The following is a 24,428-nucleotide window of genomic DNA, read 5'->3' as shown; positions in this document are numbered from 1 at the left end:
TTATATCTGAATATGTAACTGGCTTTTAAATTTATGTACTTGAGGTTTTGATGACAGGTTAAGCTCAAAATAGAAGTCAAAACATTTCCATAAAAGCCATGGTGCCTCCCAAATCCTTACACTCTACTAAAATTGTCTCACTCATATATACACTAACTTCACTTGGGTTGATTTTCTGTACCAATGTTGGTTACTTTCATAAGAACCCAATGATTAGGCAACTGTAGACAGAGAAGAACCTCAAAATACAGACGTGTATTTTTTCTTCGAGCTTTTTATTGAAAATATAAAATACAACTGAAAGAATATACTGAATCAGAACTCTACAGAACTGTAAAATCCTTTCTACTTTTTCTCAATTAAATTAAAGTGATGTTAATGTTAGAACACCATTAGTACCTGCTTCTTTTACTTAAGAAATGTGATAGGTTAGAATATTAGACATTCAAACATAGTAAGGCCTAGAAAACCGGTGTTACCAAAAGAAGGATTTCTTACAGTGCAATTTTATGCGGAGTTGTCTAGTCTAAGCTAAATGGAATCAATGGGCTTACACATGAGACAGCTCTGCATAGGACTACATTGTCTGCCAAGTCCTTTATAGAAAAAGAAATAGAATAGAAATGTCCTCACATATTTACATGTAATGTTTTGAAATTTCCCTCAAAGATTCAAGTATTTGTTCTCTTGACTCAGCATTTGATAATACATACAGTAGCCTTTTCTCCATATAAATAGTTACATCGGACTGTTTAGCTGATACTACTGTTTATAGTTTACTGTGCCTCTAGAGAAACAAGATTTTGGCAGCATATTGATTTTGGCAGATACATTTTCAGTCATTCTCAAGCACTTGTGAACATCAAACTCTTTTAAAAGTCATCTGTTTTGGGAGCCAGGTCTAAGCAGCAGACACATGCCAAAAGCAGGAACTGTACAACTCTTGATTCTGAATATTGAACTTGAAATGATAACCGTATTTTGCAAGATATTCATTACTGATCAGTATGAATCTGTTGAAGTTAAAAGCTTAAGGTCTTAAGTAAATTTAACTTCCAGTTTCCCAAAAAGCTTAGTGTTTCTTCCCAAATAGTATTTGATACTTGTAAATTAGGAATTATAGTTTAATGTGGCTGCTTCAGTGTAGTTTAATAAGGAGGTAGTAAGTTCTGTTAGGGTTTGACAGTTTTGACTTCCTGGCTCTACAAAGAATATACTGGACCCAATCCATCCACATTATGTAAAATTATAGAACTGCATACACCCATACTATTTTCCTATGTGACAATGCAAATTTTAAAATGCTAAATGTAATACAGACTTTTTCATGTATTGTTTTCCCCCAATATGGGAATCTGTTTTGAAAACCTTGAACACATTCATTACTGTAATACATAAAAGATTTTAATGATTTAAATATTATGGCAAAGAATCTAATTTAGTTTCTGTGCAATATGTTTGACATCAGAATTCTTAAAGTTAACTTGTGATTGGAGTTGTAAGAAGACACTGAGGTAACGTTTTAGATGTACTGAATTCTGAATTTTCAGGCAGGCCAGTTATTGCAGAAATACATAACTTGCCAGAAGCAAAATATAAAATCTTCTTACTAGTGCAACATTATGCAGAATAGTTCCCTTGAGAAATGTTTTTAAGGAAGTTAACATTTGTTAAAACATTTGATATATTAAATATTTATAAGAGGCTCCTTTTTTGCATTTCATGAGCAGTAGCTCAGTCAGTGAACAATACATTTTTTTCCTTCTCCCACCCCACATCAAAAATGGCATGACTAGTTATGAACAGAGCACTCTTGTTCTGAATGAGAAAACTGAGCCTAAATAAATATTTCCTTTAAGAACCAATGAAGTGGCACAAGAAAGCAGTGTGCCAACCCTTGGTCTTCAAGCACCTCCCATTCTCCAAATCTAAGTCAGTGTAAATTCTCTTCATAATATTCCTAATGACAAAACTGGGGAATATTGAGCCAATATGTGAACATCTAATAGTTTTTAGTTAAGAGCTAAGTTCATCTTGCATCTATGAATAGACCAGAAATTAGATTTTGAAAGTTAACAAATTCAAATTTATCAAACATATGTTGATCCTGCATTGTCTCTTTTCAATGTACATGTGCAAATTAAGTTAGCTATTTTAAAACCATATTTTATGGACTTCAAACATAGTTGGCATTAACAAATTGTGCTAAGATATTCATAGTTTTGACTAATCAAAGTTGGTTGACCTTGGCTGATAGGGTTCTTATTTTTGGATTGCTAATATTGATAACAGCTGCACAGGACATTCAATTAGTGACCTCATTAAACATCTCTAATCAAGTTGTTCTCCAAACATGAAAATCCACAAGGAAAACTCAGAACAAGATTATGCAGAGTAGTTCAGAACAGGACTATATGGCATATTTCTGAAGAAAACGATCAAATGCATCATATATGGCTTGCCTAAAATAGAAGATAAACAATCAGTATGAAGGCACAATGATCACATACAGCACTTTGGTCCAAATTCTACTCAGATCTCTGAGAAAAGACTGAATTTAACACTTGGTTTAAGAACCCACAGTTAAGTCTCTGTCAAGAATTCATAAATGATTAGGGCTCAGCATTTATGAAATCACTTAAGTGCCTTCTGAAATTTACTAAACAGATGCCAATTTAGGAATTCAAGGCAGTGTAGAGGCATTACGTTGGGTACCCTTCAACTGCAAGACATCCAGGATGCTAAAGCGCAATTCTGAGCATCCAGAAATAAGGAAATGTGATATGACGGGAGAGGTTTATCAGGGTTTTTTATTTTCACATTTTTAAATTGGCAAGAACACTATGACTTGAATCCTATGAATGAGTTCCATGCATGCTAGATGGCCTCTGCTGCAAAGCAGGTTTCCTCTTTTGCCAGGACTATTGTTTGTGCAAGATCAGCGGTTTTCAATGGGCTGTTGTGCAAACAGAAGTTATAGCAGACAAGGAAGCATGCTCTGCATCCCAGACTAATGCACACAGAACTTGCTCACAGGATCCAAGTCTACCTTTGCTATACACTGATATGCACATTTAATCGTTATGCAGACAGAAACAGTAAGAAGCATTTTGTCTAGTGAGGAAGGGAAAGGTGGTACAGTAATGGGGTACAGTTGTGCGATGTACAATACTGGCTTGCAAACCAAGAGCCATTCTTGGGATCACGCACTCCTTCCTTTCTTCTCTTAACAGCCAGTTCCTTCATGTCTTTCCCTGTTATATGTTGGTTCATTATGGCTTACAGTTACCATTCAGGCACATGTAATCACAATTAATGTTTATCAGGTCCCTCCTAACTATGGTTTGCAAATCTACTACATACCATAGTTTTAAAACTTTGGTTCACAAGATGACCTACAATTAGCGTTATCTATTCTATTGTTTCATTTTTATTGAGCCCTTCTTCCAAAAAACTCAGAGTGGCATCTATGGTTTGCCCTTCCTCTCTGTCACAACCACCCCTGTGAGGTAGGTCGGGCTGAGAGAACAACTGAAAAAAAGGGCAACCAACATGATCAAAGGATTGGAGTACTTTTTCTATAAGGAAAGGGTGAAGAGATTGGTACTATTTTTTCCCCCTGAAATGAAAAGCCCCAGCCAGGGAGGGGGACACAACACAGAGATTTATGCATTGTGTGGCAAAAGTAGTTGTTAGTCATAATGGCTAAATGGAGCCTCGGATTTCAGTGGCCTCAGCCCTCTGATGTCAGCTGCTGGGAAAAAGCAACAAGAAGATGCTTTGACCTTTGTGCCCCTGTTGTGGAGAGGCATTATGTGAAACTCGATGCTTGTCTAGCGGGACCATTGGACAGATCCAGTGAGCCTTTATCGAAAAAAGACAGTTTTAGTTTGTAAGGCACTGCTACAATGGAAAGCTGACATTTATTTTAAAAGGTAAAGGTTTCCCTTGCTCAAAAGCTAGTTGCACCTGACTCTAGGGGGCAATGCTCATCTCCCATTTCCAAGTCAAAGAGCCAGCACTGTCTGAAGACTTCTCCGTGGTCATGCGGCCAGCATGACTAAATGCCAAGGTGCACGGAATGCTGTTACCTTCCCACCAAAGCTGTACCTATTTATCTACTTGCAATTTCTTGCTTTCGAACAGCTAGGTTGGCAGGAGCTGGGGTCAGAGACGGGAGCTCACTCTGTCACGCAGCACTAGGGTCTCAAACTGCCAAACTACAGACCTTCCGGTCTGCAGCTCAGCATCTTACCCACCAACAAATGCAGTTTTGAAGAAGAAGAAGAAGAAGAAGAAGAAATTGGATTTATACCCCACCCTTCACTACCCAAAGGTGTCTCAGAGCGGCTTACAAACTCCTTTCCCTTCCCCTCCCCACAACAGACACCCTGTGAGGTGGGTGGGGCTGAGAGAGCTCTTGACAGAAACTGCTCTTTTTCAAGAACAGCTCTTATCAGAACTATGGCTTGCCCAAGGTCATCCAGCCAGGTGCAAGTGGAGGAGTGGGGAATCAAACCTGGTTCTCCCAGATTAGAGTCCACACACTTAACCACTACACCAAACTGGACATAAAAGCTGTGTTTTATCTTTTTTATTCTGAATTCTTACCTGAACAATCCTTGTTTGAAGAGGTATGCACTAACATGACCTCCTTCCAAATATCTGACTTCACATCCTGGCCATATTTCTTGAAGGCTACGCACTCCAGTTCTTGGAACATAAGCATCCTCCTTGGCTTGAAGAACTATGATCAGTGTCGGATCAACTGGAACTGAGAAGGAAGGTCAATTACTCTTAAATGTCCTTTGAATACAGTTAGACACTGATTAATTATGTAAGGATTTTAAATTAGTTCTTTGGCAAATGATAACTACTTAACACAAACTAAGTGGGTTTTTTACTGCCAAAATTGTACCACCAGTGGGTTACATTAGACTGCATTAAAATTGAAATGAGCAGCAACGAAAAACAGTAATCAGGGAAGAGATTCTGAACATGAAAACAGATTTTCTGGCTCCCATTAACAACCCCCTTACAGTCCAGTTTAAAGATGCTGTTGCACCATCTCCCATGTATGTTAGCACATGAGTTATGGTTTCAGTTTATCTGCTTCTATGCTCTCCATGCATAGTTTGCAAACATTTGGGGTAATATTAATGGTGGCATCTAATCATTAACACATTGCATGTATGTGGCACAGTATTGTCCTTTTTGAAGCCACTACTTTATGGAAGCCATTCATATGCCTAAAGTAAAGGTAAAGGTTCCCTTGCTTGAAAGCCAGTCGAATCCGACTCTAGGGTTGCGGTGCTCATCTCCGTTTCAAAGCCGAAGAGCCAGCACTGTCCAAAGACATTTCCATGGTCATGTGGCCTGCATGACTAAACACCAAGGCGCACGGAACGCTGTTACCTCCCCACTGAAGTGGTGCCTATTTATCTACTTGCAATTTCTTGCTTTTGAACTGCTAGGATGGCAGGAGCTGGAACTAGAGACAGGAGCTCACTCTGTCATGCGGCACACTCAGGTCTCAAACTGCTGAACTACTGACCTTCCACAGCCTACAGTTCAGCGTCTTAACCACTTGAGCCACTGCAACAACCATTTATATGCCTAGACAGGCAAAAAAATGTTATATTCATGCTCTGTGGCTGCAGCAGTGAAAAGAGGGCCTGATACTACTTGCATGGATATGTGTGTCATGTCCTCTATTCTGCCTCTGCTATACTTGCTGTACTGTCTTTGCACACTGAAATTACACCACCCAAACTGCTGCTGCTCCAGCTCTCTCTACAATCTGGTTGTTTGAATAAAGCAACAAACACATTTATGTAGTACCATTGCTGCATAGTGTCAGGTGGGTAACTGTGTTAGACTATAGCAGAAGAACAAAATTCAAGTCCAATAGCACCTTAAACTGGCAAAATGTTCTAGGTTATAAGCGTCTATGAGTCAAAGCTCACTTTGTCAGATACAAATGGATCTTCATTGACATTCGCAGTTTATACCTGGGAAAATTTTGTTTTTCTTTAAGGTGATAATGGACTTGAACTTCATTCAAGCATCAGCATTTGTGGACTAGATACAACGTGGTGGGTACTAACGAAACAGAGATTGATATATTGCGTTAGGAAAGATAAATATAGCCCATTGAACACAACTAGATAAACATAAAAAGACAAATCCATGTTAAGAAATGTGATCATTAGCAAGACGGGTTTACTTCACAAGGCAGACTAAAAAAGGCTGCTCAAAAGATGCAGTAGAGTTAAACATAAATGAATTAAGTAGGAGCCACAACAGAGAAAGAAATACAAAGATCTGTTTTAAAATTAATGTGTACCTGAAAAGTTAGCTACATGGGTACATTCATCCATCACCCCTTTCATAAACCTTAGAGATTCTCTTTGTAAAGTGTCACTTTTCCCACTTATCAGATGCTTCTGCTCATAGGTAAAGTCCTTATTGCTATCGCTGGTGGTTGAAAATGTCTGGTTTATGCACTGCATTTTTGATGCCTCTTTCACTAACAATCCTTCTGCTGAGGCACTTAGAGTACTTTTGCTAGCGCTAAGGCAGCGGCCACCTTCCGAAGATGGAACTTTGCTTCTGGTATCCAAGTTCTGCATACTAGAATTCAGATCCAGGTTGCTTAAGCTGTCCACACTGCTGGGAGAATTTTTAACAAAGTCTTGTCCCATCTTGAATGAATCTGTCTAAACAAAAATAGATGCCTATTCAATTGAGGCACTTTTGAATAGTATTCAGTGTTCTCATAAGTTAACAGTTCAGTTGCTGTCCTGAAAAAAAGTTGCTCTGTTAAGACAGGTGCAACAAGCTAAGATAGTTTTGCCTTCTAAATAAGTTAGATAAGCCCTCATTCTGATTAGATACGGCTGTTTTTTCTGGAGTGCATGCCAATTTCATAGGTATGGTGGTCATTTTTAAATCTTGAACACTCCCATTAAAATCAAATTTAGAGTCCAGTGGCACCTTTAAGTCCAACAAAATTTTATTCGAGGTATGAGCTTTTGTATGCATGCACACTTTTTCAAATACACTGAAAGGAAGGTAAGGTTCAAACTTATAGATGGGATGAACAGCAAATTAACATGTAACTTGATGAAAATGTTTTAAGATATGCAACACAAAATGAAATAACAAGCTAAGGTTATAAGATCAACAGCTGTAAAGCAATAAATACGTCAAAATAAGACTGAGATTTTCCATTCACTTCTCTCAGGCATGGAGATCACTTAACAGCATTTTTTAAAACTTTTTTGAGGTGGGTATAGTGTTGTCAGCCAAATATTACAATATTCCTTGTATTACATTTAGTATTCTAAAATACTATTCTGAAAAAGAAATACACAAAAATATAGAGAATGTATAGTCCCTCTGTATGAGAATACATATGTGAGGACTGGATGAGTTAGCATATGTAATGTGATAAGAAACCAATATCCCTGTTGAGTCCTGGGGAGGTTTTTGTTCCAAGTGTTGTAATAACTTGTAATTCAGCAATTTCCCTTCCCATTCTGTTCCTGAAGTGCCTTTGTAATAAAAAAGCTACCTTGAGGTCACCCACTGAATGTCCTGGAAGGATGAAGTGTTCTCCTACAGGTTTCTCAGTCTTGTGATTCCTGATGTCAGATTTGTGTCCATTTATCCTCTGACATAGGGTTTGTCCTGTTTGTCCTATGTAGAGAACTGAAGGGCATTGTTGACATTTAATGGCATATACAATGATAGAAGATGAGCAAGTGAATAAGCCTCTGATGGTGTAGTTGATGTTGCTAGGTCCAGTGATTGTGTTGTCTGGGTGTATGTGGCATCAACGTTGGCACCTGGGTTTATTGCAAGCTCTGGTCCCAGTGTCCATGTTCAAATTAGATGCTGCATTATTGTGGATGAGTAGTTGTTTGAGACAGGAGGGCTGTCTGTGTGCAAGAAAAGGTTTGTCCCCTAGTACTTGTGAAAGAGAACTGTCATTATCCAGTAGAGGTTGTAAGTCTTTGATGATGCGTTGAACTGTTTTGAGCTGAGAGCTGTATGTAACCACTTTGCTGTTGTTCAGTCACACAGTTAAATCCAAGTGGTGTTCTATTATTGTCTCTTTTGGGCCTGTCTTCTAACAGGTTTTCTCTGGGCATCATTCTGGCTTTGTTAATCTGTTTCCTGACTTCATCATAACTGTTCATCCACTCTATAGTTGTGAACCTTACCTTCCTTCCAATGTATTTGAAAAAGTGTGCGTGCACACAAAAGCTCATACCTCGAATAAAACTTTGTTCATCTTAAAGGTGCCACTGGACTCTAAATTTGATCTACTGCTTCAGACCAACACGGCCGACCACCTGGACCCATTAAAATCACTTTACTTTGGTTTCTCCAAGAATCATTTGCAAGCACTTTAATAGCAAAAATCAAAGTGATTTCTCCCTGTCATTGCTCAGTAGTGAAACTTCCTCATGAATGAACTCCATATTGTCAATTTGTTATTTAACTACCTCTGGGGGAAAAACTAGTTTTCCAGTATTTCAGATCTGACCTCCATGAGCACATTCATTAAAAAAAAAAGATAAAAGTTTCATTACAGAAAATTCCAGGGAGTTCACCTTGTGGTGTCTTCTCCATATCATAAATGATTGTGTTAAATCACAGTAGACCTAGATTAAAAAGCAGAATATTTACAATGTTTAAACATGTGTACCACACAGTACTATACTAACTCCATCTGAAAAGTAAAATGAGACACCTTGGAAAGAGAAATGTTGAAAATAGTTGAGGTCTGTTGAATAGCTTTATTTATTGTGTAACTACTCCATTACATCTGCCCCCATTTCCTACAACTCCAATTCACTTTTTAAAGTACATAACGGATGGAGCAGAGCCAAGAACATAGAACTATTTGACCTTTAATGACATCATGGTACAAAATGTCTAGTTCTACTTAAAATACAAGTCATGTTTCCAGATAAATAGAAAAGATGGCTATGTTCTTCTATTAGATATATACATGATAGGATCTAGAGATTTTTCTATTCTAATATTTAAAGTGCTAATTATGCACACGGTTGTAACTACCTACACCTGGGACAGAAGTCCTAGGTGCTCTATTCTCCTTTAGGTTTAAGAAATTCCTGGTAGCTTAGTTTTGCCAGCAACCATGGCTATAGCAGCCCTCCTCAGCAAACAGCCTGACAGCATGTAGTCATCACTCCTTCCTCCCCTCACTGTAGTAAGTGAAATGGTTTGCGAGATAAGAAAATCAGGCTGTACAAGGAAGAATGCTTTTCCCCCGACACCTTGCACAACTCTTTTCCAGCTGGATGGGATGGAGATGAAAATGATTCTGCATGCCATCTAGATTTCTCTCTCTTGTCCTTCTAAGATATTTCCCTACTTGAAGAGACAGGAGGAGGACAAATGGCAGATGTATCCACATGATACTCTTCTTCCATACTCGCGCCTCTTGAATGGATTTTTCCCCATATACATCCCCCCACCCTTCAGATATCTCACTCAAAAGGAACAAGGCCAAGAGGACTGACATCCAAGACAAACACCAACAAAGCAATAACAAAGGTATGACTGCTAACAAGACATACCAATCAAGCAGGTTTTTAAAAATACATGTAGGGCTATATTTCGGCTATGCTCCTGCAGAGTGCAGGGGGTTGACCTGCAAGGTCCCTTCCAACTCTAACATTCTATGATTCTATGTAAGTTATTTATTATATTATGATTCTATATATGACACAAAGGTGAATTTTATTTTCAACAGAGGTGAATTCAGTTGACCAGTAGGAAAAAAAGATACTAGGTTGGCTCCGATCAGCTTTCCAGCTGATGAAAAAAATGGAGGCTGTGCTGGGGATCACAGGACCTAATGCACAAAAATACATGTACGATGGGGGCTGTAGTATGGGAGATAATTTGGGCAGGATTGAATGAAAAAACGGACAGGATCGAATCCACTAAGTTTTGAAAGGACAACACTGTTTCAGTTCTTTGTTCAGCTCTTGCTTGGGTTAAATAGAACAGGCTCACACCAACATTTCACTTTTTAAAAAGCCTGACAATAATATGTTTGTCACTTCTATTAAGATGCAACTTATTTGCTCTATTTCCTACAGCCTACAAAAAGCCACTAGAAGCTGCCTTATACAGACTACTGGTCTATACAGCACAGTGTTAGCTACTCTTATTGGCAGCAGCTTTGCATGCATAAAGTTCCTGGGTACAGTTGTTGTTGTTCAGTCGCACAGTCGAGTCCGACTCTTCGTGATACTGGGTACAGTATCACATAATAAAAAGCTAACGGAAGCCCGAAGGCACACACAAATTACATAGCGCTGCCTGGATTCATAGCCCCCTTTAGTTAATAACCTGGATGTTGGATTAATGAGGCCCCTTTAGTGAATAACCTGGATTTCAGATGTTCAGTATCTTCATAGCTCAGTGCTACTGAACATACATGGGATGTAGCAGGCCCCAGGTTCCATCCCTGCCAGTTCCACCTTAAGGCAGAAGACTGATGCATTTTGCTGTAGATATGAATACTATCATTTTGTTTATCTACAAATACCCATGTCAAAGAAAATAAATATAACAATTGTATATTATATTGGTCTAAGCATAGGCAAGTAACAAGTTTCTTTTACAAACTGAACATGGTTAATACATATTAAAAACATATTTACCCCACAATATTCAAGCATCTGAATGATTTCTTCTTCATAAACACTGTGACTATAATACTGTTTCTCTAGCTCCCTCCAGTCCACTGCTTTGCTCAGTACACCCTGAAATTAAAGTGCAGTTAACTGTTGCACAACAGCATTATGAAGCCGTGAGACAGAGAACACCTATCAGTTTTCATTATGCTAAAATTTCATTTTGCACTGTTTCCACCAGCTGTCAAAAAGGCTTCCCTTGGAATATCTACAAATAAAAGGCCAGGGTCAAAGAATCATGCAACTACTTCCACATCATCATGGGGTCTTTGGCCTTGTGTTTCTTAAAGACACTGCATAGCAAATTTTTGAAAATGGCCATTATCCCAAACTCTTAGAGGTAGTTTAGAAATATACCACCTCCCAGAATCTAGAATCTGAAAAACTCTGCCCGAATCCCAAGAATACAATCTATTTCTAGTGGATAGTATCACAACCTTCAAAGTAAAATCTGACTTTGATCTTGTACGCCTTGTATACTAGTAATTACAGCTGCAATACCGTAGTAAAAACACCAGAAGCTGTAGACCAGGATAGACAAGGAACTAGGGGCAATGGTTTCGGCCAGTTTGATACTGCTAATGATGCCATCTGTTAAATAGAAGAAAATGATACACACTTTATTAGGACCTTGAAAAAGTTTTTGAAAAGCACGTCATTTCTCACCTATGAGAGAGAAACAGCAGAAATACTTCAACATACTGTAGTACACAGAATCAGAAAAACAAAACACCCTTCCCATATACCACTCATAAGTACAAAAGACTTCTATACAAGTTACTCAAGATACAAACATTTTAAACTGATATTTGTATCCTTGCCTTCTTTGAATCAGCTCAGGGTAACACAGGATTGTCCTATTTATATAACAGTCATGTTTAAGTAGGTTGGGCTGAGTAAGAGTGTGATCGAAGGGATAGTCACTGAATGTAGTGACCCCCTCCACTTGGGTTTTCCTGGTCAAAGTCCAACCTCTTAGCTTTTTCCATTATCTTGTCAATCTCAAACAAAGTTCAAGCATAAGTAATTATTCCTGCCCATCTCATCAATCAACCCCTTTTTATTACTAATAACTATTTGGAGAAACAATTACATGAATGTAAAAATGTACACAATTACACAGAATGTAAAAAGGGGTTGAGCAATGCGACTGCCAGCATACTTTGTGCAATGGGTTGTCAGGCAAAGGCCTGTTACTTCCTAAACGTTGCTTGGTCAAGATGCACAGCAGTGGACCTAGCAAGCAGAGTGCTGGGTTACATTTTATGGAAGACTGCTGCTGCCCTAGTTTCTTGAAGTACCAGGTGCTGCCAGCTGGAAATGAATGCATGAGGGATAAAATGAGAGTTGAGATACAAAGAAAGAACTGATCCCATCTGCATGGGCAGAGTGCACTGCACAGTACCATGATTTGCTTACATCCAGTAAATCAGGCTATATAGAATATATTCCTTTGCACCCTTATTCTCTTCTCAAAGAGGAGACACAAGGAACCACATCTTGACATTCTCTAGAGTTAACATCCTGTTCAACTCTACATATGTAGTTTTGCTCACAGAAATGAAACCTGTGGGAGGGGACAGCAACTGGATAACAAGAATGAAGGGGGGGAAATGGAGGTGAGTCTCATTCGGTCTATGTTTTCTGTTCTTTCAGCCTTGCTAGAAAAAATGCAGCATTTTATATCCACAAGGCTCATCTCTACAGTATCCATGAATGTGTCATTTATTAGAAGTTGCCACTCGGTTGGGGGGGGGCACATTTCAGACAGTGGTTCAAAATGAAATATTAGAGACAGAAAGGATAAATCATCACAGGATAGGTAACATGTACAATACTGAGTGTATATAGACTTCAGTGAGATTGCCTAAAAATAGCTTTAAAGAAATGGTACTGACAGCCATTTGAAATTTAAGAGCAAATTTGGGAGACTGTCTTTTCAGTCTTTAACACACACACACACTGGGTTAGAACCGAAGAACAGTGAACAGAGCTACAATCAAGGAACTTATCACCTGCTGCTGCCATTGTCCTCTAAGTCATATAAAAGTGGCTCCCAAGGACCTGTGGACTCTAAGAAACACCACGGAATGCAGCACAGGGGGGGTTGCGGTACAATTGGCAGAAGTTACAGCCCCACTTAGGGTTGCCAGGTCCCCTCACTGCACTGACAGGGAGATTTGGGGGGCATTCTGGGACATTGCTGATGTGATGATATCACCCGGAAGTGATGCCGTTGCATTGGCGACATCTCGTGGCAACGCCTCTATGGTTTTAGGCCAAATTTATCATAGAGTTCTGCCCTCGAACCACAGTGTCACACACAACATCCCAGACATGATGATATCACTTCTGGATGACATCATTGTGTCGAGGACATTGCGCCCAAGTGTGGCTGTTTGGGGGTGGGGTTTCCCCTGCCGGCCAGCTGGCCGGTGGTAGTCAGAAGCCCCAAAAACTAGGGGAACCCCCCCACTGGGACCTGGGGACTGGCAACCCTAATCCCACTGTAATGCATACTAAATCTGAAAAACACTGTAATGAAGGAATACATACAAAATTCTATTTGAAATTACAAGAAACCTCTTACTGACTATTCTTTAAAGATGCAGTACAAGAACAAGTTGAATTCAAACATATGAAACTAAAGTGCCTGTGCACGTCCTGCACTAGTCCCCTCAACTCTTTCCTGGGTGAGTGAAGATCTGATATCAGGGGGTCCAGTTTAGTAATATGTTCAGTCTCTCCATGCTCCCGGGTGAGAGTAATTCTGATTCTGATAAGTGTATTCAATATAAATGCTCAATTTTGTAATTTTTGTTAAAGCTTTACCATATGATTTCAACCTGTATTCAATATAAATGTATAGAATGTTCAATTTTTATAATTTCTGTTGCAGTTTATGATTACGGCCTGATGAAGGGTCAAAATGGAGATTTACCTGGGACATCTGTTGCCGTGGTTAATACTATGTGTTTAACCTCATATATTATGGTTTAGCTTCATATGTTTGAATTCAACTTGTACTGCATCTTTAAAGAATAGTCAATAAGTTATTTTGTAATTTCAAATAGAATTTTTTGTGTATTCCTTCATTACAGTGTTTTTCAGATTTAGTACACTACACCCACTGTATATCCATTTTTTGTTATACCACTGTTATGCAAGCAGAATGGTCAAAAATCCCATTTTTTTACTGTGCTACATGATGAAATCTCAGGTTGGACCCAAACTAAATTGGCAATTTCCACTGATTCCCCCTTCCTGCTGCAGTCATGTTATTCTTCATGGTCTCCTGTCTTGTAGGGGCAGCATTTCATGAAGATCAGTAGACTGCAATGGGAAGCAAGAGGGTTCCATTCCACTAACGGGACATTTAGCCTGATCCAATCCCTCATTTACACTATTGCTTCCTTAAAAAATAAAGAACCTACAGTAGAAAGCTAATTCAGATTTTTGTTACCATATGCATGCAATACTGAATGGCACAATCATCAATCAGAAATAGAAATAAAGAACAGCTCTTACATGTCCTCCCATTGATATTCCAGTCATTCCTAGGGGTCCATAACCTTCTCTCTCAAGCCAGTGTAAAAGAGCTGCCGATTCTAGCACAAGAGCGCCTCCCATCACAAACAGATCAGACACATTTTTTAGACTTGACCTTCTTTCCTCCCAAGAAAGAAAGGCAAATTTATTTTCCAAACAATGAAACAAACAGTTCCCATTTAACTAAATCTATAAATCATTAACTAAAAATCATTAACTAAACCAGATCATAATCTGGGGAAGGCAACATCTTGACCCTCAGCTATTTCATTTGAGACATATTTTTACAGAGTATGAAATAAATAGAGGAAGCAATACTGTCAGTTAACCCAGGTTAATTAATTGCCTAGATTGACTGGGCCCCTTGATTTATTTATTTTAAGAATTTACATATTCTTCAACCAGAAAACTAGTTCTTAGGACCGTTAACACTAAAAACAATTTAAAATGCCCCCATACCAACAAACCTTAAATCTACCAGTTAAATATCGTAAATAAAAATAGCAGAGTTAAAACTTAGTCACTCTAGTGATATGGAAATGATTCAATGTAAACAGCAGGGCAGTTCACAGAACTATCAATACTTTTTGAACTACTCTTCATTTCTTGATATGCTCCTCATCAAATACTATGTGACAAGAAGCTACAGCATACTGACAATGCAGGAATACATTCTGAAGCAAAACAACTGTAGACTTTGGCCATGAATTTCTGGATAAATTGTGAAATCCATGATTACTGTATGGACAGGATTTCTAATACACTGCTTCGACTTTCAGCAAGTTGTGTGCAATTCACATAGTGTTGATCACAGGATTTATTCTCCAAATAGCATAATAGCTAGCAAAAGTTGCTGTGTTGACACCAGAAGTATTGCTCAGCAACTTCTGAGATGTGATTGATAAACCTGAAACATGCTCAGAAGGTAATAAAGTCCAGTATTCTATGGCTTTGGTTTTAGAGTGATGCTTTGCATGGGGGGGGGGGGGAATGCAGATGTAGATTCTATAAATAAGAATGGCAGTTTCTATATCAGGGATCCCCAACCTTTTTGGGCAACTTTTGAATTTTGACACAGGGTGATGGGCGCAAGCACAAAAACGACATGAGGGAGGCAGAACCAACCATACACACACACACACACAGAAAGAGAGGAAGCCCAATGTAGGGGATTAGATGAGTAAATTTTAAAGATACACTGGGAAAGAGGAGTCAGAAAGAGAATAAAACCCGACACTAGGGGTGTGCAAAAAGAAAAAAATAATTTTTCGGTTAATTTTGGTTGTATTTGACCTGAAAAATCTCAGTATTCCTGCTATTCCCAAATTCCAAACACCACTTTGGTATTCAGATCTGTCCCCCCCCCCCCCGGGTTTCTGAGTTTTTTGGGTCCATTATTTCCTATGGGGAAAGTTTCTGGGTGGTGGGGGAGGGGTGTTTTTAAAGGTACAGAAACCAAAATTGCAGTGGAGCTGCTGGTGCTTGTCCTTTAAATAACCCCCAAGTTTCAAGTGGATTGGATAAGGTCCCCCCACCTGTTATCCACTGTTTCCTACTGGGGGAACCTGCAAGCTGCTTTTAAGACAAAAAGCTACTATCCACAAGTAGCAATCACTGAGAACCAACAGCAAATCCAACAGAACCAAGTAATCCCAGTAGAACCACAAGCCAATGTGACAAGCCAAACAGAACCAAAATCAAACCAGAGAATCTCTGCAGTAGAAATTGAAGGTAAGAGGCATTTTTGCAAGCCCAGCAGTACTACTGCAGAACCACAAGCCAATGTGCCAAGCTAAACAAAACCAAAATAAAACCAGAGAATCTCCACAGTTCTCTGCAGTAGAAGTTGGAGGGGGGCATTTTTGCAAACCCAGTAGAACCAGTTGCAATGTGCAGAACCAGTGCTACTATGGGAGTGCAAATCCAACAGGACTGATGTCAAACCACAGAATCACAGCAAATCTAAATTGGAGGGGATTTTGCAGGCCCTGCAGAACCAACTGCAATGTACAGAATTGCCAAGCAGAACCCAGTGCCACCGTGACAGCACAAGCTCAACAAAACTGATGTCAAAGCACAGAATCACAACAAATCCAAGTGTGTGAGTGGGGGGGATTTTGCAAGCTCAGCAGAACCAATTGCAATGTACAGAATGCCCAGCAGAACCCAGCACTACTGTGGCAGTACAAGCTCAACAGGGCTGATGTCAAACCACAAAATTCTTATAAATCCAAGTGAGTGGTGTTGGTGGTTTGCAAGTGCTACCCAAAAAAACTGCCAAAAGACCACAAAGCAATGCTTATAGAAAAGGTAGGGGAAACTCTTGAAACTGATAGAGGCATTTGAAATTGACAAAAGCAGGCCAGGAAGCCCACAGACTTCAAGATATAGAAACAAAGGGGGGGGGACCAGTCCCTGGGAGCCTGCAAATGCTGGTTCCCAATCTTCCTTGTAAGTCATACTTCTGGGATTTTTTGGGACCAGTTTTTCAGTTTTCCTAAAAATTCCCGGATACATTTGGGATGCTGTATATACCAAAAAATACTGAAAATTCTTTGGGTATACTTTTGGCTCAGATGTATCCGAATGCACACCCCTACCAAACACTGTAGTGACAGCTGTCACTGAAATGTTATTTTAATCTGCACAGCTAATCAGATCTCAAATGGGGAACCAAAAGCCCTACTGGGCAGGATTCCACCTGGCCCCACCCACTTTCTAAAAACACTTGACAAGCACCACAAAGACCTGCTGCAAGCTTTTCTGCCACAGCACTCAAAGCTCCATGTGTGCTAACTGGCTTGTACATTCTCTCTCAAGTGTCTGCCAGAGATATACCTGCTGTGAATCTGTGTCAACAGTACAGACTTGATTGGAACACTGAAGATGCCACTACAGCAGTACTAGCGGCCTGGCTTATATTAACAACATTTCACAAGAGTGGTCACTGTGACATGGAATCTCTACCTGACAGTCTGCATTTACAAATAAGCAAAAAGCAATCCCCTCAGTCTTCCAAACATCAGAGATCTCAAGGGGGAAGGATAGGATCTTATTTCATATCAGTCTGAGCAGAACAGAACCTCTTTCTCTATGTTCTCTGGTGTATTTGTTTATTTAACATATTTATGAACCTGCTTTTCTCCCAAGCATCTCGGAACCCAATGCAGGTAACTATATCAAAAGCAGTATAAAAACAATTGCATAAAAAGTAAATAATAATATTAAGAACATCTTATGCCCTCCTTTGCACAGGCTGTCCCCAAAGCTGGAATAACTGTATATTGCTGTCTCACTGGAAAGCCAGGAGAGAAGGTTTCCCCACCCCACCCCGACTTTTTCCACAAGCACTGGACAGTCAGATAGGAACATCAAGGGTAAAGTAGTTCTTCAAGTACATGAGCCCTAGATCATGCTTTAAATGTGAACACTAACACCTTGAATTGGACCTGGAAACAGCAACAAGTGAAGTGAAGGGACCTCAATAGGAGTGCCATAGTCTTGTCAACTAATACCTGATAACCAACAGGCTGCCTCATTTTGCGCCAGCTGCAGTACTCAGATAGTGTTCAAGGGAAGCCCATGTACAGCATATTAAATCTAATCTCAAGGTTATAGAAGCATGGACCAGTGTAGCAGATTGGATGTCAGCTTCTTAACTTAATCCAGCCAGAAAAATATATTCTTAACTGCTATGGATACTTGTTTCTCCAACAAGAGAAAAGGATCCCACAAGACTCCAAAGCTCTTAAGAAAGACTTTCAGCGAAAGACACACACTATTTATGGTAGGAAGCACAATACCATTGACAGCTGTGGCCCTTACATCAGCTCTGTTTTACCAGGAGCTTCCCACAAAATTGGATAACCATTCAGAACTGGCAAGAATCTCTCACCATTTTAAGTACCTCATATTATAGCTCAGCACAAGCCCTCTCCCCAAGTTTCATGTTAGGCTATAACCCTCTCTCCAAAACTGACTGGACAGGCAGAATAATGCACTTCATGGCTGGCTGGAAAATATTCTGAAGTGCTGAGAATGTCCTTCCATGTTTTTAAGGGCCTCCAAAACATGATATGAAGTGACCCCCCCTCCCATTCCAGTAGACTAGGGAAACAATCAATTTCACTGGGATGACTGACATACTCTGAAGTGGTGAGAATCTCTCACCATTTGTGTTATATAATTTTAACTTTTGTGCAATTTTAAGTTACCATTGTATCCAAAAAGAGATTTAATTTGTACAATTTTAAGAAGATTATGTGTTCTCTGAAATTTGTGTTGCATAAAAGAGAAAGGAGATAACACAATGAACAAAATGTGATGCATGTATAATACTTACAACTGATCCTTAGGCTTTCTGCATCCATGTATAAATAAGAGTTAAAGAAATTAACATAAAATGTATGTGTGCCTCAGGCTTAAAGGTTAATTGATTTTTTTAAAACATCGATTTAAAGGGTGGAATCCAACCAGCTTTTTTGCTCACTCTTGCCAAGTTCTCCTCCTTACTATAGTTCCTTTCCCTCCCACAAGTTTTTTCTTTATGTAGGTCTCATGCTCCATAGCACAGCCTTTTGGTGAGCTCAAAGGGGACCCCTCCAGGTTTCAAAAGCAGAAGAGCCCATTGGATCCCATCCAAAGTTTAACAAAGGCATACACTGAAATACTCAAATGTACAGCCAAAATGAACAAACAAGCAAATAACCCAGTGCTTAATTCACAGAAAGCTAATCTAAAAATACAGAAAGGACTAAATCTAATCCCCTTCACTTCAATATCCACATTAAAAAATGAATCACATTAATCCACAGTGTACAAACATTTGTCGCAAAGGAACGAGCACCTATCTTAAATATAGTTTGAACATGTGAATTGATCTCAAAACATGATAAAATACAAACTGCTAGCTAAATCATTCCAAATATACATTCAGACATTTACTTGGTCCAGTGAAGGAATACTATTGATTAATAAAAACCTCATCAAGTAGTTCCAAATTCAGTAACAGAATATATAACATGGATTAGATTTATTTTGTTCATATTTTAAGATTAGTCTTCTGTGAGTTAAGTAAGAAACAAAGGAGTTATTTTAATGGTGAATTACTAATTTTGACATTCACTGTATGAAATTACGTTCAGCAGATCAATGTTTAAAGCAATAATTTCACAAAACATACAAAAATTGAAGCCAACCACCAGGAGTTTAACATTGACCCACAGCAAACTTAGAAAAAAATGAATTGTCTTAAGGGGAGGATATCTGCATCAATCTGTATACCTAATTTAAGAAAATAGGTGAGCAATATTTCAGAAAAACTAAAAGTGTTGCAAAACTGTGGTTTCAAAGTTTACAGTTTCTCCTAAAGAAAGTGGTACATTATGTAAGCAAAATTTTTGAAATAAATCAAACAGAACAAATATGACATGTAGGACACCCAAGTTCACATGTAATCCTTCACAGAATCACTTTGTCATCTAGCAACTCATTAAACAGACAACCTTCAATTTTATCTAAAATGGATTATGTAAGAATTGCCTTGCAGTTTTGCAATTAATCTAGTTGTTAAAACTTAAGTTCCAAAGGAATGTCCATACACTTAAAGGTCTAAGAGATTCTATCCTACTGCTACAACCAAAGTACAAATCAGCTTCCAAAAATTTAGATGCTTTGGGAGGTTGCCATAAAAGCTGTCCAATGCTACTAATGCTCTTAATTTAAAGGATAATTCAGTCAATTTCTAGTCTGTATACTTGTACAGGAAGCAATGAATACCATGTTTCATACACTTCCTGGCATCATTATCATATAGCCAAATATTTCACCATATTAACACTTGAAGTAAAGGTGGATGACATCATTATCTTTCTTCTCTGGATTTGCAGTTTATAAAGTGTCCATTTTTTGGTTTGAACAAAAGGATATAATAAGGATTCTCTAGTAGCAATGAAGCCATACAAGCCTCTTTGATCATTGGCCGGGCCATTAAAGTGCGTCGTCTCCAGAAGTACTAAAAAAGGCAGAGTTTTAACTAGGATAAATGAAATTACATCCACATTATAGGTTTAAAAAGGTAATATTAAACACTGTGTGCTTACATGGTCTCCAGTCCCTGCTAAATGAACACATACAGGTTTGTGCTTGCTGTTCCACCGCTTCGGTACTATAAACTGAAACCTGTCAATGAGAAGGAAGCCATTTAAAAATCCTACCTACAGAAGATACAACTGGTAGGCTAGTGTGAAGGAAAAAAGTATTTTCTTAATGTACTGGACTAGCTGCCAGTGTTGTGATAATGCATTTTACCCCCCCCCCCCCAAAAAAAAGATTCCAGTTATAAACAAGGAGGAAAGCAACAACGTGAGGGGCCATGCACATTATTTCTCTAGTACACCAAGTTATTGAAGGTGGAGAAAAAAGCCCTTGTATGAACAAAAGCTAGTTTGGTGTAGTGGTTAAGTGCGTGGACTCTAATCTGGGAGAACCAGGTTTGATTCCCCACTCCTCCACTTGCACCTGCTGGATGACCTTGGGCAAGCCATAGTTCTGATAAGAGCTGTCCTTGAAAAAGAGCAGTTTCTGTCAGAGCTCTCTCAGCCCCACCTACCTCACAGGGTGTCTGTTGTGGGGAGGGGAAGGGAAAGGATTTTGTAAGCCACTCTGAGACTCCTTTGAGTAGTGAAGGGCGGGGTATAAATCCAATCTCTTCTTATTATTATTTATCTAAACATTATGTGTATCCAATAACAAAACCCACCATACCAATATATATAACATGTATGTTGTATGAATGCAAGGAAGAGGAGGGTAGAGGAGAGGATGGATGAATAGATTTTACAAACAATAAAATACATATGTAAGCAACAGATCAACCAGAGCCTGCTAATGAGGGGGAGGGGCCCACAAGAGCAGGGGAGGCATTTAACAGAGGAGGGAGAACAGCTGGGAGCCGGACAGACGGAACTTGGGAGGAAGAGGGACGATGCAGGGGAGAGAGAGGAGAGAATGCAGCTTGGATGAAGAGACGCTGGCGGAGGCCAGAGAGGGACTGAGACGGCAAACAGATAACAACAGACGCTGGGGAAGGGCCTCTCTCCAGCATCAGAGGACAAAAGGCAAAGCAGCCAGGAGGGGAATGTTCCACTCAGAACAGCCATTCTGGAAGCCAACCCAACAGGAGTGGTAGAGCTCCAGAAGACCCTCCCCGCAAGCTTCCCAGGACTCAGGTTGGACTTGAAGGGGGAAGGGCCCGCCCAAGGCTGCAGGCGTCACTCTGGAGAGGCAGAGACAGGACTGGGCACTGTAAAGGGGTTGGGTGAGGGAGCACTGGGGATAAGAAATAAAGAAGAGACACATAGCTGGTGATGACCCTTGTCGCTGGATGCTGTAGGGACTTCCCACAGCTCCTCTAGGGCTGAAGCCATTAATCTCTTACAACATAATTGCAGATGTTTAAAACATTTCAGTGTTGTATCAGGGATAGGCTTTTTCTTTAGAGGGCATTGTACATTTGTCCATCCACTTTATTAACTTCCCTTCTGCTTCAATGACAAAATTACTTAAGTCAGTCATAACCCACCCCAAAAAGCCAAAAATCTAATGTTCCAGCACTGTTGCAATAAAGTGAATGTTCTTTACAGAGAAGGACTATAAGCTAAAGTATAATATTAACAATGTTAAACTAGTTCACACAATACATTTTTCTCCACATGAAACACACCGTTCTTCGGGTACAAGTTTACACAGACACATGTACCATTTTGAAACAGGTGACCAGAGAGGTAGTAGGCAGTTCTCAAGAGTGCCCTGACAGAACTGCTTCCAGCCATGAACTAATTCTAATGCCACATTTCTCCAGTCAAGTACTAATTTAGGATACTTGGTACATGTATGCAAAGAACGCATGATCCCCAAGTTCCAGAGTGCCCTTTAAGGCATAAATGAAATTAGCTAGTTTATGGTATGGAAAAGTAATGCAAGCAATACTGTGATCAGACACATCACTTGAAGTCAAGCATAGATTATATCAGCAGTTTCCAGTATGATTTTATGCGGACAAATTCCTACTGGTGAATCTTTTTACCTAAACTTCTCTGTATCGCCTTTTCAGTATCGCCTTTTCAACAGTGTTTAAAAAAACAACTAATCTCACTTTGTCATTACTTTAATAACTGAGGGTACATATTCATCTTTACCTTGCTGTAATGGTTTCCATTGGCATGATATCTGGAACATAATGAGCCAAGGGTGAAATAAAGTGTCCATTAAGGATCTTGCAATCTGATTGCTCTTCAACCTACACAAACAACATTGCATTTTAGCCATTTGTCAAATACTATTAAAAATAGCAATGGGTGCATCTATTTATAGCACATATTCCACCCTCTTCAAGAAGACTCAAGGTTTGTTGTTGTTCAGTCGCACAGTCGAGTCCGACTCTTCGCGACCCCATGGACAAGATCACACCAGGCCCAAGGTAGATCACAGTTAAATATCACCACAGACTTTTGCATGAAATTTCTGGCTGATATTGATGTAAATTATTTGATTCCTGGAGATATACATAGATAATGCAAAAAGAAAACGTAGTTTATAAGTAGTTCTTTAGTTCCTCCTATGGTGCTTTACTTCAAATGGAAATACCAAGAAAAATCAGAAAAACATAGAAGTCCCTTAAGCATAGTTCTATTAATTGTGTTTTCACTCTTTATATTTGCTTTTGATTTAAGCCACAGAGATACAAGAACAGGATCTATTTTAAATATGTACTGTGAGACTAGCAGACAGAGCAATAATTTGATTTCAATATGTTATAACCAGCAGAAGTAAGATTAGTTCTATTTGATATGATAGAAGCAATTAGGTATATTGTTTAATTCTATTTGATATGATAGAAGCAATTAGGTATATTGTTTAATGTTTAGCAGCCTACTCTCCCTGCAAAGGCCTCTGATATACCGTAGGCCAAATTAAACCTGCAAGACTGCAGGCTGGGATGTAAGCTTGCCTCCGGCTATAATTGCTGTTCAGTTATTCTAATAGGCCTCAGAGTAGAGCTGAATAGAAGATTTAAAAAGAAAGGAGTATAAGTTTGAAAATGAAAGTATTTGTGTAGCTTCAATTGCCCCTTCTTCATATACCTTTGGTGAGAGATTTATGATTTTAAAACTCAATGTCAAAGGAAAGAGATGGGCCCTACATCCTTTGGTGAGTGTATCCATGTTGTGATAACAGGCTCCAAGGAGTCTGATTGAGGCCTAGGGCTACTGAGGGATTCACACCTCTTATCTAGGATGTTCCGTTTTGCCTATACATGAGGAGTCCTTGTTAATTTCCAGAAAAGACCTCTGTGTCCCTTGTAAAATAAGGAATTGCAATGTAATTGTAATTGCAATGCAATTGTAATGTAACCTCAAATTGGGGTTGACCAACAGATTTGTGCCAATTCAAATGATGCACCTCTACCTGTAACCAATGGGGTCTTCTGTGTATCATTACATGCACCTATGTAATTTTGCATATATAATCCTCTGCCTTTTCAGTTTGAGGCAGAGAGCAGCTTGGTTTTGTAGCAAGCTGCAGACTGTACATTTCTAAAGATGGTGTGTCTGATGCTGGACAATGCAGTGTACCCAACTACCACTTCCTTAACAACACCTGAAATACTCTTTGTTTGAACCATTAGTGTGTGGGGGGGGGTTTGGGGGGGTTGAGTGGGATCCACTTCTTAACTCACTCTTTTTTGGGTTTCCGCTGCTGGTGGTGGCAAAGAAACAAGTGGCAACCGACATAAGCAATGTTCGTCATTTCTCACACCCCCAGAGGCTGGGAGCGAGCTGAGACCAAATGAATGAACATGGGTTCATTGGGGCAAAAGAGAATGCACAAAATACTCACCCAAAAAACTAACAACCTCAGAATGAAAACTTTAAGCCGCAATTATTTTCATTAATTTTTAAATACCTTGTTAACATGCACTGGATAGTCTCTTGAAACCAAAGTCTGGCATTTTTCCCTGTTTCCAATAATCTTTCTGAATTCAAATATTCTGTTAAGAAATAAAACAGGAATTCTTTAAGTTTTCAGAATACATTTGATTTTTTAAAATTTCCATCACATGTGCTTATAAAGAAC

General features: G+C 39.2%; 1 protein-coding gene across 1 annotated transcript in view; it reads right to left on the bottom strand.

The window, feature by feature from the left end:
• Positions 1-2,112: 2,112 nt before the first annotated feature.
• ABHD18 (abhydrolase domain containing 18) overlaps positions 2,113-24,428 on the bottom strand; it is a 34,626-nt gene continuing 12,310 nt past the window's right edge. The window contains exons 3-13 of the mRNA XM_015410702.1: positions 24,258-24,342; positions 22,490-22,590; positions 20,393-20,471; positions 20,220-20,304; positions 18,634-18,661; positions 14,271-14,409; positions 11,244-11,333; positions 10,710-10,811; positions 6,347-6,719; positions 4,612-4,774; positions 2,113-2,462 (exon numbers count right to left, since the gene is read on the bottom strand). Coding sequence (XP_015266188.1) covers positions 2,411-2,462; positions 4,612-4,774; positions 6,347-6,719; positions 10,710-10,811; positions 11,244-11,333; positions 14,271-14,409; positions 18,634-18,661; positions 20,220-20,304; positions 20,393-20,471; positions 22,490-22,590; positions 24,258-24,342 — 1,297 coding nt within the window. The 3' untranslated portion in view covers positions 2,113-2,410. The remainder of the gene's footprint in view (positions 2,463-4,611; positions 4,775-6,346; positions 6,720-10,709; positions 10,812-11,243; positions 11,334-14,270; positions 14,410-18,633; positions 18,662-20,219; positions 20,305-20,392; positions 20,472-22,489; positions 22,591-24,257; positions 24,343-24,428) is intronic.

This window comes from Gekko japonicus, unplaced genomic scaffold (genome assembly GCF_001447785.1).
Source record: "Gekko japonicus isolate JY-2015 unplaced genomic scaffold, Gekko_japonicus_V1.1 scaffold108, whole genome shotgun sequence".
In the NCBI taxonomy this organism is placed as follows: Eukaryota; Metazoa; Chordata; class Lepidosauria; order Squamata; family Gekkonidae; genus Gekko; species Gekko japonicus.
Note: the sequence above shows the minus strand (reverse complement) of the source record. Positions and strands in the feature narration are given on the sequence as shown.